This window comes from Panulirus ornatus, chromosome 28 (assembly GCF_036320965.1).
Source record: "Panulirus ornatus isolate Po-2019 chromosome 28, ASM3632096v1, whole genome shotgun sequence".
NCBI lineage: Eukaryota > Metazoa > Arthropoda > Malacostraca > Decapoda > Palinuridae > Panulirus > Panulirus ornatus.
Window position 1 is genome coordinate 5,745,890 of NC_092251.1, and position 13,087 is coordinate 5,758,976.

Consider the following 13,087-nt stretch of genomic DNA (forward strand, 5'->3'; position numbering starts at 1 on the left):
GCATTTGTTTCTAATGAGAGATACACAAATCAAAGCTTGAATGTCTACTGAAAGATAGAATGTCGAGGAAGTATATGCCGTGGCAATAAAGACTGTGAAATATAATGTAAAATCTAAATATAATAATGATAATAATAATAATAATAATAATAATAATAGTAATAATAATAATAATAATAATAATAATAATAATAATAATAATAATAACAAATGCATAAATAATAATAATAATAATAATGATAATAATAATAATAATAATAATAATAATAATAATAATAATAATAATAATAATAATAATAATAACAAATGCATAAATAATAATAATAATAATAATAATAATAATAATAATAATAATAATAATAATAACAATAATGATAAATGCATAGATAATAATAATAATAATGATAACAATAATAATAATAATAATAATAATAATAATAATAATAATAATAATAATGATAATAATAATTAGACCAGTGCATGGATGACCTGAATGTACCTTTATGTCAAGAGAAAGAATCTAATAACGAGCAACAGGAGAACGATTAATCGGCTATAAGAGACAATTGGCTTGGAAGGGGAATAAGGGAGAGAATTTGATTGATGTTTGATTCACATGTGGCACAGCGAGTGATGAACACTTTTTATGTACAAAAGCTGTTAATCACGAGAATGATAGATAATTCAAGTCAGAAGGAACAAGAGTATGTGTGGGCAACGTTTATATAAAGGTTTTGGGGGTAAAGAAATAAAAAAAGTTTATGGGTGGACATTATGAGTGTTTATATAAGCTGTGTATATAAAGGGAGACAGCAGAACCAACGGCGAAATATGTGTTAAGTAATACCAAAATAAGCGCTGGATTAAGACACTGGAATGCTGCATTCCCATATGCTTGTTTAACGCCCTTATTGATAAATGGAGCAGAAGGGTGGAGGTACTGGCTGGCAGGGAGGCGATGGGCAAATAATATCGGTCAAGGACCAACAAAACCACCACTCCATCTACACAGACATTACAGAATATCACGATCCTTTAACAACTAAACTACCACTTCAAAAAATATAATAATGGTTACATCTACCCCCAAAAAAGACGACGAAGAGGAAATAGAAGAAAAGGATAAGACAATAATGAATAAAGAAATCTCCTGCGGGTCCGTCCGCAAGTCTGTTGACATTCAAAATTCGGTGCGTGGCCAAAGAGATCATTCCGGCCGGTCTGAGGGTAAAAGTTTGGGTTGGCAATAAAAAACGAAGGTTCATTTGGTCGCCGGTGTACAGTTTTCCTTCTCTTTTTTTTTTTTTAACGGGAAGAAGGTTGAGGATGGGGTTCAGTGAAGACGGAGGGAGGGCTGGACGGAGTTGGAAATGATGGGACGGTCGGAAAGATACGTGGCGCTGGGGAGCACTTTAAGAAGCAGGCGAGTTCATGGTGGTCTTGGGGTAAGCCGAGTGTGCTATGGTCAGAAGATAAACTCTAGCCTGAGACACCAGGAGTATAGGGAAGGCTGCCAAACGGTGTACTCCAGCCTAGCCACGCGTACAAGAATACAGGGCTGAGAGACAGGTAAGGTAGACCTTTAAAGGCAGTGCAATGAAACCCAGATGTGGAGTGAAGAGTGTTAACGGTGTAAACAATGGAGCTCTCGAGATTGCAGCGACCAGGAGGAGTCTCACGGAGACTGTGGGTGACCGATAAACAAAGGCAAGTTCGAGCTAGGGGTGAGCGTGTTAGAGCGGCCGTGAAGAAACGCGACGCTATGCATCACTCCAATCAGCAACAGCTGGAGACCGCGTTCTGGAGGGAAATAATCAATACCCCAACACGTTTGCACTGTTTCCTACTACCTGCCTGAGTGAACACAGATGCTACAATCTACATCCATGTTCATTCTATCTTCTTTAAAACTGAATAGGGGAGGGAGGGAGAAATAATGCATTAGCAATACATACAGATTAAAAAGGCAACAAACCACCAAGTCCTTTCGATGTAGTAATAGAAAATATGAAGAATACGGAACATATTTCGAAGAGTGGAGCACGTTCATATTGCTACTCCAGCAAAACAGGGTCTTTCATCAGTTAAATAGATAATGGAATACATTTCCTTTTATCAATCAAATATATAATGTAATACATTTTCTAAGGTTGGGGGGAAAAATGGACGGTTCGGGAAACTAGGCTCGACCAACTGAACGTAATATGTTATCGAAACTACCACGCCAACGGAATTTTCTTCAACCTAGAACTTTACTGTCTTTCGTTTTTCTCCATAAAGTTGTAATTATAATTTGATTTATCTACTTACTGCAAAGAGGTAGCTTATACACTCCTGAAAATATATTATACTTCCCACACAAAAATCGTTGGTGACATTTAAAACAATAAAACTAACCGTTAGTTCTTCGTTGAGCGTTGGCACGCGCACACGATGAACGAGTGTAAGACGGGACGAATTCACTCTGGATTTGAGGCGACCACCTAGGCGTTACAAGATATGCCTTTTAAGATTAGTGTGGTAGAACTAGACACATACAGCGAAGCTTACGGTGAGGCAATACCACTTCTAGCATCAATGGTAGGTAAGTAAGGTAAGAACTCGGTCGGTAACCTAACTTTCGACAGTGCTATTAGGTGAGTTAACCACCCTAACCTTCGACAGTGTTATTAGGCGAGTTAACCATCCTAACCTTCGTCAGTGATGGTAGGTGAGTAAACTAAGAGCAGATAACTTACGTAACCTTCGTCAATACGGGTAGGTGAGTAACGTAAAGGTAGATATTCGACCTAGCCTTCGTTAGCACGGGTAGGTGAGTAAGCTAAGAATTTGTACCTAAGTTAAACCTAACCTGTGCAGCACCTGGGAATGAATGGCCAGTCTAATCTCGTCGAGTATCAGCTGTTCGCTGTTTAGAAGATTGTATCTGTTTCGTAAAGATACGAATCCTTAACCAAAACAGGAATTCGAACGGTAATCCATATTTCCAAACATCCATGGAGTCACTGGTAATTCTACTCCCATCTTTGTTGTATTACATTATCCCTCCTGAAGCTGTTGCTCTAAATACTCATACATAAACTTTGTAGCTTCTTAAAAGAAATCCTGGTGGCTATCATTCTACTTCTCTCTTTTCCTTCGCCATTTTTCACCAGACAAGTGTCTCCGGCAGTTCTCATCTAGCACTTCTATATTTTGGAAGTTCATCGTACAGAAAAAAAAAAAGGCAATACACACTATTTTCTTTGACCAGTCCTTATTTGTGAAACGTCTAGCAACACGCCGAGCGACACTTCTGAGACCTTACAAAACTACTCTGTGTTCACTGGTTCAGTGTGAGTGTATGGCAGGGAGTGTTGCTGTCTAGTGCATCATTAACTGTTCCTGTACTCTAGCAGAGATACCCGCGCGCTGACCCATAAGGTGCAGTGTTGAGGGGGACCTTGTCACCATGGGCCGCTACGGTGTAGGCCATGGGGCCCTGGCCATACGGAGCGAACGAAGGCGTCGCATTCGCCGATCCTCCGTGCCCGGAGACAGAGTCCAGTACCACCAACCTCGCTCAGACAATTACACACACTTCTACAACCAGCACCAGCGACGTAAGAACTCCGGAGTCTCCTGTCAGAGCGCTCCGGTCAAGAGTAATGTCGAAGGCGGTGAGAGTACCAACCCGGAGCTGGAGGCTCACCTGGCCATCATGCCAGGCCAGATGCCTCAGAGTTCCGATCACCAGGAGGAAAAGAGTCTCTCAAACGTGAGCGAGGCGACCAACGCTGGGCCATCCTGGTGGCCAGGCCCTCCGCTACAGCAGGGCGGCGTTGTTGTGCCCTCCCAGCAGGAACGCGGCAGGGTAGGCCTCTTTTCCGATGTGATGAGCCTTTTCAACGGCATGGCCTCCTGGGAACAGATCCAGGCGCGCCTCATGCCCCACGTCGACCGTGATGCCAAACCCACACGTCGAGTGTCACTTGAGGACGCCACCAAAGCCAACCACCATGTATCATTTAAAGATGAGGTAGGAAGCGGTGGTTGCCCACCCGGGTCCCCCTTTACGCACCAAAAACTCTGCGACAGGTAACAGGTCCCCCCCCACGCACCACCAGTCCGCGCCAGGTGTCAGGTCCACACGCACTCTACATCCCGCCAGGTATCGCACTCCGGCTTTACAAGTCCCCTCTAAACCTCTCACACCGAGTTCATCACTTGAATCAGGCCCCTCAGCTCACGCACTCAGTGTTTATAAATCTCCATGTTGGCCATGCACCGGCTTGTTCCGTGTACAGTCACTTGACCGACGACGACCACCCTACGCAGGAACTGACTATGACAGTCGAAGCTCACAAGGATGCTTCAGTACAAAGTTAACAATGTAAAAGAACCCCTCCGTCGCAGGACTATAGCTTTGTTTCAGGTTCTTGTTTATCCAGCGTCTCCCACTCATGTATCACAGACGCTGCCAATTTATGTTTACCACTTAGCTCCACAATCATCCCCAAAAGTTCTTTTGAATTGCCTATGATATAAAACCTCCCCAAATGATAACAAATATCTCACAATACTTTTTTATTCCATAAAAATCATTCGAATTTACTGAGGGAGACAATAACTATATAGGGCAAGACATACTTGCACCAGAGGTTGGAATCTGCACTGTAGATTTTGCTACCGTCATTCACTATAACAAACCAAAATATAAACGTGTCATATCAATAGATATATATATTTTCCCGGGGAAAATAATTTTCCTCTGGTATCCTGAAGCTAAGCGTCCAATGTATCACTTTCCATTGTTAAGTTTGGCATTCACACCATCACTCTTCTCCAGCAAGTTAAGCTGCATCGTTTACCCAACGATACGTTACGTGTTGATCATATCACTTTCCATCGTTCTAAGTTAGGCATTACAACACACAACTTTCCTCTGGCAAGTTAACGTTCACTCCATCGCCTACCATTGATGAATTAGGTCTCCATCCCATCACTTTCCGCTGTCCTGTCAAATTCGGCATTCACCTCATCCCTTTCCTCCGCCAAGTCAAAGCGCTCACTCCATCATCCCCTCTATTAAATTACACGTTCCCTCTACCGTTTATATATTTACCTCAGGCTTTTTATCCCTCACATCCTGTCCCAAGTGAATTATGTTAGTTGTCAAACACCTAAATTCTATGGCATAAGTCAGTGAAATCATGTCCACATACAGTCTAGGCTCCGTGAATCTAGGTGTCTTCATAAATCGCTCTCAGAAAACAACTATAAGAACAAATCATAATTTTGGCAAAATCTTACAGATATCAGTTTATGCAGTTTTCACATCACTGAGTGTCTTATGATTTTCCCTCTAGAAGTTTGTATGAAACTGTGGAAATCCACCAAACGAGAAAGACAATATCCTAGTCGCTATGTGTGGGATGGAACTGTGTGTGTGTCGTCACAGTGTAGCCTCAGCTAGACTGCTCTATTTCTCCCCAACGCGACTCAAAATAGCTCACACGTAGTGGCAAATCCAGACAAAACCAGATCCTTGCAGAGTACATTTAGAGTAGGGCTGGTGAGCCCATGAACTATCGGCCGAAGATCAACTGAGGAAGGAGTGTTAGACGCACCCCGGAGGCCACAGCAAGTGCGGGCGGTGATGGTCGGCTGGCGTCGTAGCCTAGCCTCACGCTGCCGCTATGGCCGCCGTGGCCGTGGCCCTTCGTAACAAGCGCCAGCAGAGGATACAATTTGACCCCAACGAGGCAAGTAACCTGTAGCGTTAGTAGACAGTAGTTTCTCTTCTAGTGCCAATGGCTCGTAGTAACAGTAGTGAGTGCTGATGTAGAACAAGTGATCTGTAGCGACAGTAGCAACTCTTAGTTTCATTGATGTAGCACGAATGTCCCATACCGTATCTATTATAAGCCCCACATCATACAATGGCAGTGGCCTTCTGGTCCGTTAGCTAATAATGCTAATTCCTGATGGTAACCTTACAAATATGACGTACATATCAAAGATAATGAAGATTATCCTCAACTTTACTCCAAGTAAATTGTACCGATTTATATGCCATAATATTCATGTCTTCTACAAGTGACACACAGTGTCCACGTTATTTCTGCCCATCTTACAGGACCAAGACTATGAAGCCTTATATACAATCTAAATTCTGTGCCTGTGGTACATTATGGATTTTCAGACAAACGACATAATTCTGTACGACCAAATAACCTCTGTGTTTTCTAAAGCAACTCTTGGTGTGCTACGCTAACAGTCCTCACATTGTGTAACTGTGTATTTTGTCTTCTGTATCACGGCTATTCATGAGAAGAAACGTTAACTGGCTTCCTACCTAAAACTCATGTAACCATGTTGAATATAAAGTTAAATGTTTTGCACTTGTCATTTCACCGTTAAACTGTTAAATGTGGGTGTCCTTCTGAAGACTTGTGCACAGTAGTCTACGCACTCGTCTCACCGCACCAGGGGATCTGTGTGTACCTGCATGCTGGACTGCACTGTGTATGTTACACTGTGTACACTCTCCCGGGTATTTGCAGCAAGAATTTAATTACGTGTTCCACGGAGATAAAGGTAAGACCCAACCCAAAATTAGTTCGCGAAGAGGACTGCCTTCCCTGGCTTTATAAATATAGGTGCACGAACCTATCTTCGCAGTCAACCAATACTCATACATCATCCTTGGAATTTTAAACTTTACCGAAGTGATCCATAATGATTATCAAGAATCAACAATATTCATTTTGTAATGCCGTCCCTTTCTAGTCATCAACCAAAGGTCAAATTCCCACCGCATCTTTTATACAATATGCAAAGTCTTGTGTTCGACCAAAGATATCAAAAATGAAGAAATTGTATCTAGCGCGTCTCTGGCTGGACCCGTTGAACCCACTGCAAGAGCACCGAAATCGGGCGGGTTTCCACGCCACTACCCACCCTTTCTTCTTTTTGTAGGCTCTTTCACCTCCGCTGCCGTATGACCATTAAATGTGTGAAGGCTAATGCCTGTGCTGCTTGCAAGACAATCATTTATACTTTAAGTAGAAGCCAAGATACGCCAGCTGTATGGCCTCCACTGCCTGTGCTGTGTTAAATCAATTACCTCTATTCAGTGGAACCAATACGTTCCTTCTGTGGATCACATTACATGTGATTTGTGAGGCCAATTTCTCATAATGTGTAAGCCAGTATATGCCCTCTGTGGATCCCATTACCTGTGTTCTGTGAAGCCAATCACTTATAATGTGTGGAGGGTTACGTATGTCACCTGTGGAATTCATTGTATGTGTGAATACAATAAACCATACACGAAGCTGCAATACGCTTCTGAGAGGTCAGTGCCTGTTGTGTGAAGCCAATATACCGTATCTATTCTATGAAGACCACTTTGCTGTATGCCATTTCTGAAACCGTATTACCTTATGTCGGCGGTTAATTTCCCATTTTGTATGGAGGCCAATGACTGCCGTGTGTGGATGTCATTCGATGTATTGAATGAAGCCTATTTATTTATGCTGTGTGGAACCAATTATCTATGTATTTCATTTCGAGCATCTATTTGGGCTGTATTCTGGTGAACTAAAAGAGGTCAACTCAAGTCAAGTATGCAATGTTTATAAACCTATTAACAATTACCTGTTTTTTATGGAGTCTATAACCAATTACCCTTCTTATGAAGCTATAAAGCAATTACCCATCTCTAAACTGTTTGAAGAACATTACCACCAGCGTTGTGCAAAGCAAACTGTATGTACTGTGTTAAAAATATTACTATATTGTAGTGAGACCATTACCTTTTTCCAAGCTCATTGACTATACTGTAGTGTCATTGACTATGATGTGGTGAGTACATTGCCAATGTTGTGTTGAGTCCATTATCTATGTCGTGGTAAGACCACTACTTATATTTCAGTGAGTCATTCAACTATAATGTGGTGATTCTATTACATATGTTGTGAGTCATATGACCATGTTGTGGCGGGTCCATTACCCAATATTGTGGTGGCTCCATTTACAATGTTCTTGTTCAACCTATCAATTGATCCTTGTATATATATATATATATATATATATATATATATATATATATATATATATATATATATATATATATATATATATATATATTAAAACAATACACATGATGCATGAATTCCATTTCAGAACATGAATGAAAAATATTTAAACATGAATTACATTGTAATACCACAGCATACCACTGATTACAAAGTTACTTTAGACTGTTTGTGTGTATGTATATCAGTGACGTGTAAGTCAGGATGTATGAGTAATAAATATGTATATATATATATATATATATATATATATATATATATATATATATATATATATATATATAGAAAGATAACGGTACAGTTTACACTGTATTGAGTAAACAGCACAAATCAAAGATGACTGAGACTCAGGAGTGACAAAGAATGAAACAAACGCATAAAAACTGAGCAAAATATAAATAGAAGATGAGGAAACACAGCACTACAGTCGAGTGACTAGAATGAAGATGACGGGTACAGTGAAGGTGTGAAGGACATGAATGAGAGGATGAATGGAGAACAGATCACTGATCAAATGAAGCATTACTGAAACAATAAAAATGCAAAATGATGTGGAGCGTGAGGAGTGGGGTAGAGGAGGAGGGTGGGTTGGGGGGGGGATAGGTATCTAAGGTCTTCAAAGGTCATAGGTCAAAGAGGCTAGCGTGTGGCGAGGCTGATTACCTCCCGGCCAGCCAAAGGTCAGGCTGGGAGGGAAGGCTGGTCCTCCCTCCTGCACGTTCACAGGGAGTTAGAGATTCACAAAGACTCTTCCTTACATACTTCCTCCCTACTAACCTACCTCCCTATATACTTCCTCTCTACTAACCTACCTCCCTACATACTTCCTCCCTATTAACCTACCTTCCTACATACTTCCTCTCTACTAACCTACCTTCCTACATACTTCCTCCCTGCTAACCTACCTTCCTACATACTTCCTACCTACTAACCTACCTTCCTACATACTTCCTCCCTACTAACCTACCTTCCTACATACTTCCTACCTACTAACCTACCTTCCTACATACTTCCTACCTACTAACCTACCTTCCTCCATACTTCCTACCTACTAACCTACCTTTCTACATAACCAACCAATGGCGAGATTCTGCTGAGGCAAGAGGGCGTGCGCGTACGAAAAGTACCTACGAGTACCTACGAAAAGACTTTCGCAACAGGGCTGGGCTCGCGTCACCGGCAGACACACAGCGGGAATCTTTCATTTTTAGTCTCATATTCTATATACATAAGAGTGAAGTCTTAAACACTAAAGTCTAATGAATAAAAGACGGAGGAAGGCAACCACTTAGCGCACAAAGTTCAAAAGGCATGCAACAAACACTTCTGTCTCTTTGTTCGCTAAATCGGTAAATTGTCCGGCTAAATTTTTCACAAGAGTTCGGTCAATATATGCTAAACAAGCCATGACACTTGTGTCCCACTGTTTACAAATAACAACGCTGAACATTTTTGCATCCATTATCCTTCCACTTTACTACGTAAAAAAAAAATGCCTAAAGAAAAGGCATTTACATTAATTCAAAAATATATGTACATACGGCGTTTTTCTAATTTAAACCACATTCGCTTTTTTTTTTACGTCTGCAACATATAAATCTGACTGTAGATATGAGAATATCATACCCAAAGGCTGTAGCGTTGTACTCATGGGATAACCCAAAGAGCATTTCCATATTTCCCTATTCACGATATATATATATATATATATATATATATATATATATATATATATATATATATATATATATATATATATATATATATATATATATATGCACATCAAAATACAACGCAGAAAAAGTTATCAAATCAGGATACATTCCCTTTTGTATATTAAACAAACAAGAGCCGAAAAGCCTTTAGATTAAAAATATAAGCCTTGGGATTAAGATACATGGGAGGATCGTTACCTAAAATCCGTTTTCTTTGTGTGGTCGATGTCTGAACGAAAATGGCCGGGACAACTATATTAGGGAAAATGGGAAATCGTGCAAACCTACATTCGGTGTGTCTGTCTGTCTAGAGTGATTGATTTACTCATTCTTGTTTGCGATTAATATTTGTGTCTTACGAGGAGATGGAGCTGAAAGCCCTGTGTGTGTGTGTGTGTGTGTGTGTGTGTGTGTGTGTGTGTGTGTAAATATTTACGTGTTTGTGTTTATGCATGCTTCTTGGTATCTATACAGTGATGTCACAGCACTACCAAGATTCGTGCCCCGTGTCAATGCTGACTCCATTAAACATTCAGCACTGAAAATACATTGCCTTACCATCAATTAAATATTCAGCACTGACTATACCTTGTTTTGCCGTTCATTAAGTATTCAGCATTGAAAATACATTACCTTCACATTAATTAATTATTCAGCGCTGGATATACCTTGTTTTGCCGTTTATTAAATATTCACCATCAAGTGTACCTTGATGTCTGCCTATCTGTACATTTACTAACTCGTATGTCTGTCTGTCTCTCATTTTAGTTTTTGTAATACCTTATTCTTAAATCATAATAATCAATAATCATGGAATTATAACACCCATTCGTAAACTGACATTCATATTGCCTCTTACGACATATTTGCAATTCAGAGTACTATGGTAAGACATACTTCAAAAGCAACATTACAGAAAACGAAACTAACAACCGTAAATTGAGATAATTTAATTACTCTAGTTGTTATTATAAAAAACTATAAGTAAGGTCATGATGTAAAGCCGGTTTAAACGCTAAAGAATTACTGTGCGACTCATAAATATATATATATATATATATATATATATATATATATATATATATATATATATATATATACTTGAACATTGACATACTTTCCACTTTGGTTAAACATCCTACATACACAGGAACACACAGTAGTAGAGATGCGGCTGTATGGATGTGACAACAGACAGAGTCAGTAATGAGATAAATCATGAAAAGTACGGAGGCGGAAACGATTCTGGGTTTAACAAAGGATGAGCCATCTCGGAACAGCAGGTCGATGGAATATTGAGGTACGGTTTTATATAAAATTCAGCCGCGTATTTTCTTCCACGCATTGTACACGAATGACTAATAACACGATCGGAATCTTCCACCATAAATCTTACAAAAGCTAACAACACACAGAACCCAACCCAAATCTAGCCAAAGCTAGTCGTAATCTACTCTAACCTAATTTTATCCTAGGCTATTGAAGCCTCTCCTACTTAACCTAATATAGACCAACCCTTAAAAGTTTAGGAAAGACACTGCCGTTCTTGATGTACGGAACAGTAACCACCTTTCGTGAGAGAGAAGTCGTTTAGGGAGACTAGGCTTGTGACAAGGAGGGGCAGATACTAAAGTAGGTGTGAAGCAGAGATGGTCAGGCAGGGACGGCTAAATGAGGAAGGAATCCAGAAATAGAGAAGTCTAGTGAAGATTGATGAAGCCCGGCGACCTGACTGGCCGAGAGGAACATAGAAAATGTATCTCATAATTCCGTTCACGTTCTCTCAAGATAAATGGTTCCACCTGCCACACTTGCCCCTGTAAAGATGGAGGGGCAGATTTAGCTCAATTCCACCTCCTGTATTTACCTTTGGACTCGAAACTTAGTATATCTATAAGTATATTAACGACATCTTTCGTAATGCCAGACTTGAAGAGCATGAAATTTGCGATGTTCGACGAAGCCTAGCCAGTCATTCTGAGCGACGTCTAGGAAATGTAATTATTTTTCCCCCCCTCACGTAACGAAGCAGCGTTTCATGATAAGCGTTTTCGCTCAAAAGAACTACACTTGCATAGCGATGCTGTGGTGCTTATAGGTGACGTAAAAAATACAAATGTACTTAACATTCTCTCTCTCTCTCTCTCTCTCTCTCTCTCTCTCTCTCTCTCTCTCTCTCTCTCGCAAGCCCCCCTCATTAACTGTAAATAATGTCCCACACATAATTCCGTACCGTGCATGCAATAATTTCGTGTGTTCCTACCGGAGTCATGAACGCTCTGTTATACATTAGTGCATAACTGGGTGATGTTTCACTTATATCGCGTGCATTACCGAAGTAAATTTCCTCGTAATGTAGGCAAAATTAAAGATACCTCGAACTTAATGCAGACAAAATAATACATACTGTTGTAATGCAGACGAAATTATAGGTACTTCTTTCGTAATGCAGGCAAAAGTATAGGTACTTCTTTCGTAATGTAGGCAAAATTATAAGTACTTTCGTAATGTAGGCAAAATTTTAAGTACTTTCGTAATGTAGGCAAAATTATAAGTACTTTCGTAATGTAGGCAAAATTAGATACCTCTTCAGCAATGCAGGCAACTTTAGAGTTACCTCTTTCTTCATCCGGGATTAGCTGACTTACTGACTCTAAAAAACAACAAGACTCAGAGAGAGAGAGAGAGAGAGAGAGAGAGAGAGAGAGAGAGAGAGAGAGTGAACCAAACCTCTTAAATATCAAAAATCGAATCACCAGGCGAGCACGTGTGGCAGCGATGAGTACATAGAGTAAAAGCAAGTATCAAATAAAAAAAAAAAAAAATATATATATATATATATATATATATATATATATATATATATATATATATATAAACATCGCAGCTCAAACAACATGCGAAAAATAAAACTATTAATCAAAGGTGTGGTTAGAGAGAGGATTCAGCCCCCTACCACTTTATCAGTGGAACATGAGACTTCCACTTGGCTCTTCCTGTGCGAAGTATGACCCTCAAACATGAAAATACGACACTCAAAACACGACGATTACGTCCCTTGAGGACGAAGCCAACGTTAGTTTTAAGTTTAAGCTAGGATAAGGTCAGGTTAGGTCTAGATTTAGGTCCGGTAAGCCTAGGAGAAATTAGGATAGGTTATCCAGCGTCATCCACTGCGTCCAGGACCAAGGGTTTTTGTGACCCTTCAGGACGACGGTATAATAATGGATCTGGCTTTTCAGACCACATACCAAAGGGTCGATGTTCAATGGCCTTTTCTCTACCTTCGTA

The 13,087-nt window shown here is 40.1% G+C and overlaps 2 protein-coding genes across 15 annotated transcripts in view; both read left to right on the forward strand.

Annotated features, from left to right (window-relative positions):
- Nucleotides 1–13,087, forward strand: part of LOC139757780 (uncharacterized) — a 207,506-nt gene that overhangs the window by 173,025 nt on the left and 21,394 nt on the right. For 2 of the 14 annotated variants that reach the window (XM_071678580.1, XM_071678583.1), the window contains exon 2: nucleotides 5,349–5,744. The exons of 10 other annotated variants lie outside the window; for them this stretch is intronic. In XM_071678580.1, coding sequence (XP_071534681.1) covers nucleotides 5,679–5,744 — 66 coding nt within the window. In that variant the 5' untranslated portion in view covers nucleotides 5,349–5,678. Of the gene's footprint in view, nucleotides 1–5,294; nucleotides 5,745–13,087 lie in introns of all 14 variants that reach the window. 2 more of the 14 variants (XM_071678581.1, XM_071678582.1) reach the window with 2 other exon arrangements.
- LOC139757782 (uncharacterized) lies at nucleotides 546–4,479 on the forward strand. The gene has a single exon (XM_071678584.1). The coding sequence runs from the start codon at nucleotides 3,452–3,454 to the stop codon at nucleotides 4,079–4,081; it is 630 nt and encodes a 209-aa protein (XP_071534685.1). The 5' UTR covers nucleotides 546–3,451; the 3' UTR covers nucleotides 4,082–4,479.

Bases quoted from the DNA above. Each gene is read 5' to 3' on its own strand.
- LOC139757782 (XM_071678584.1), top strand. From the start codon at position 3,452: ATGGGCCGCTACGGTGTAGGCCATGGGGCCCTGGCCATACGGAGCGAA.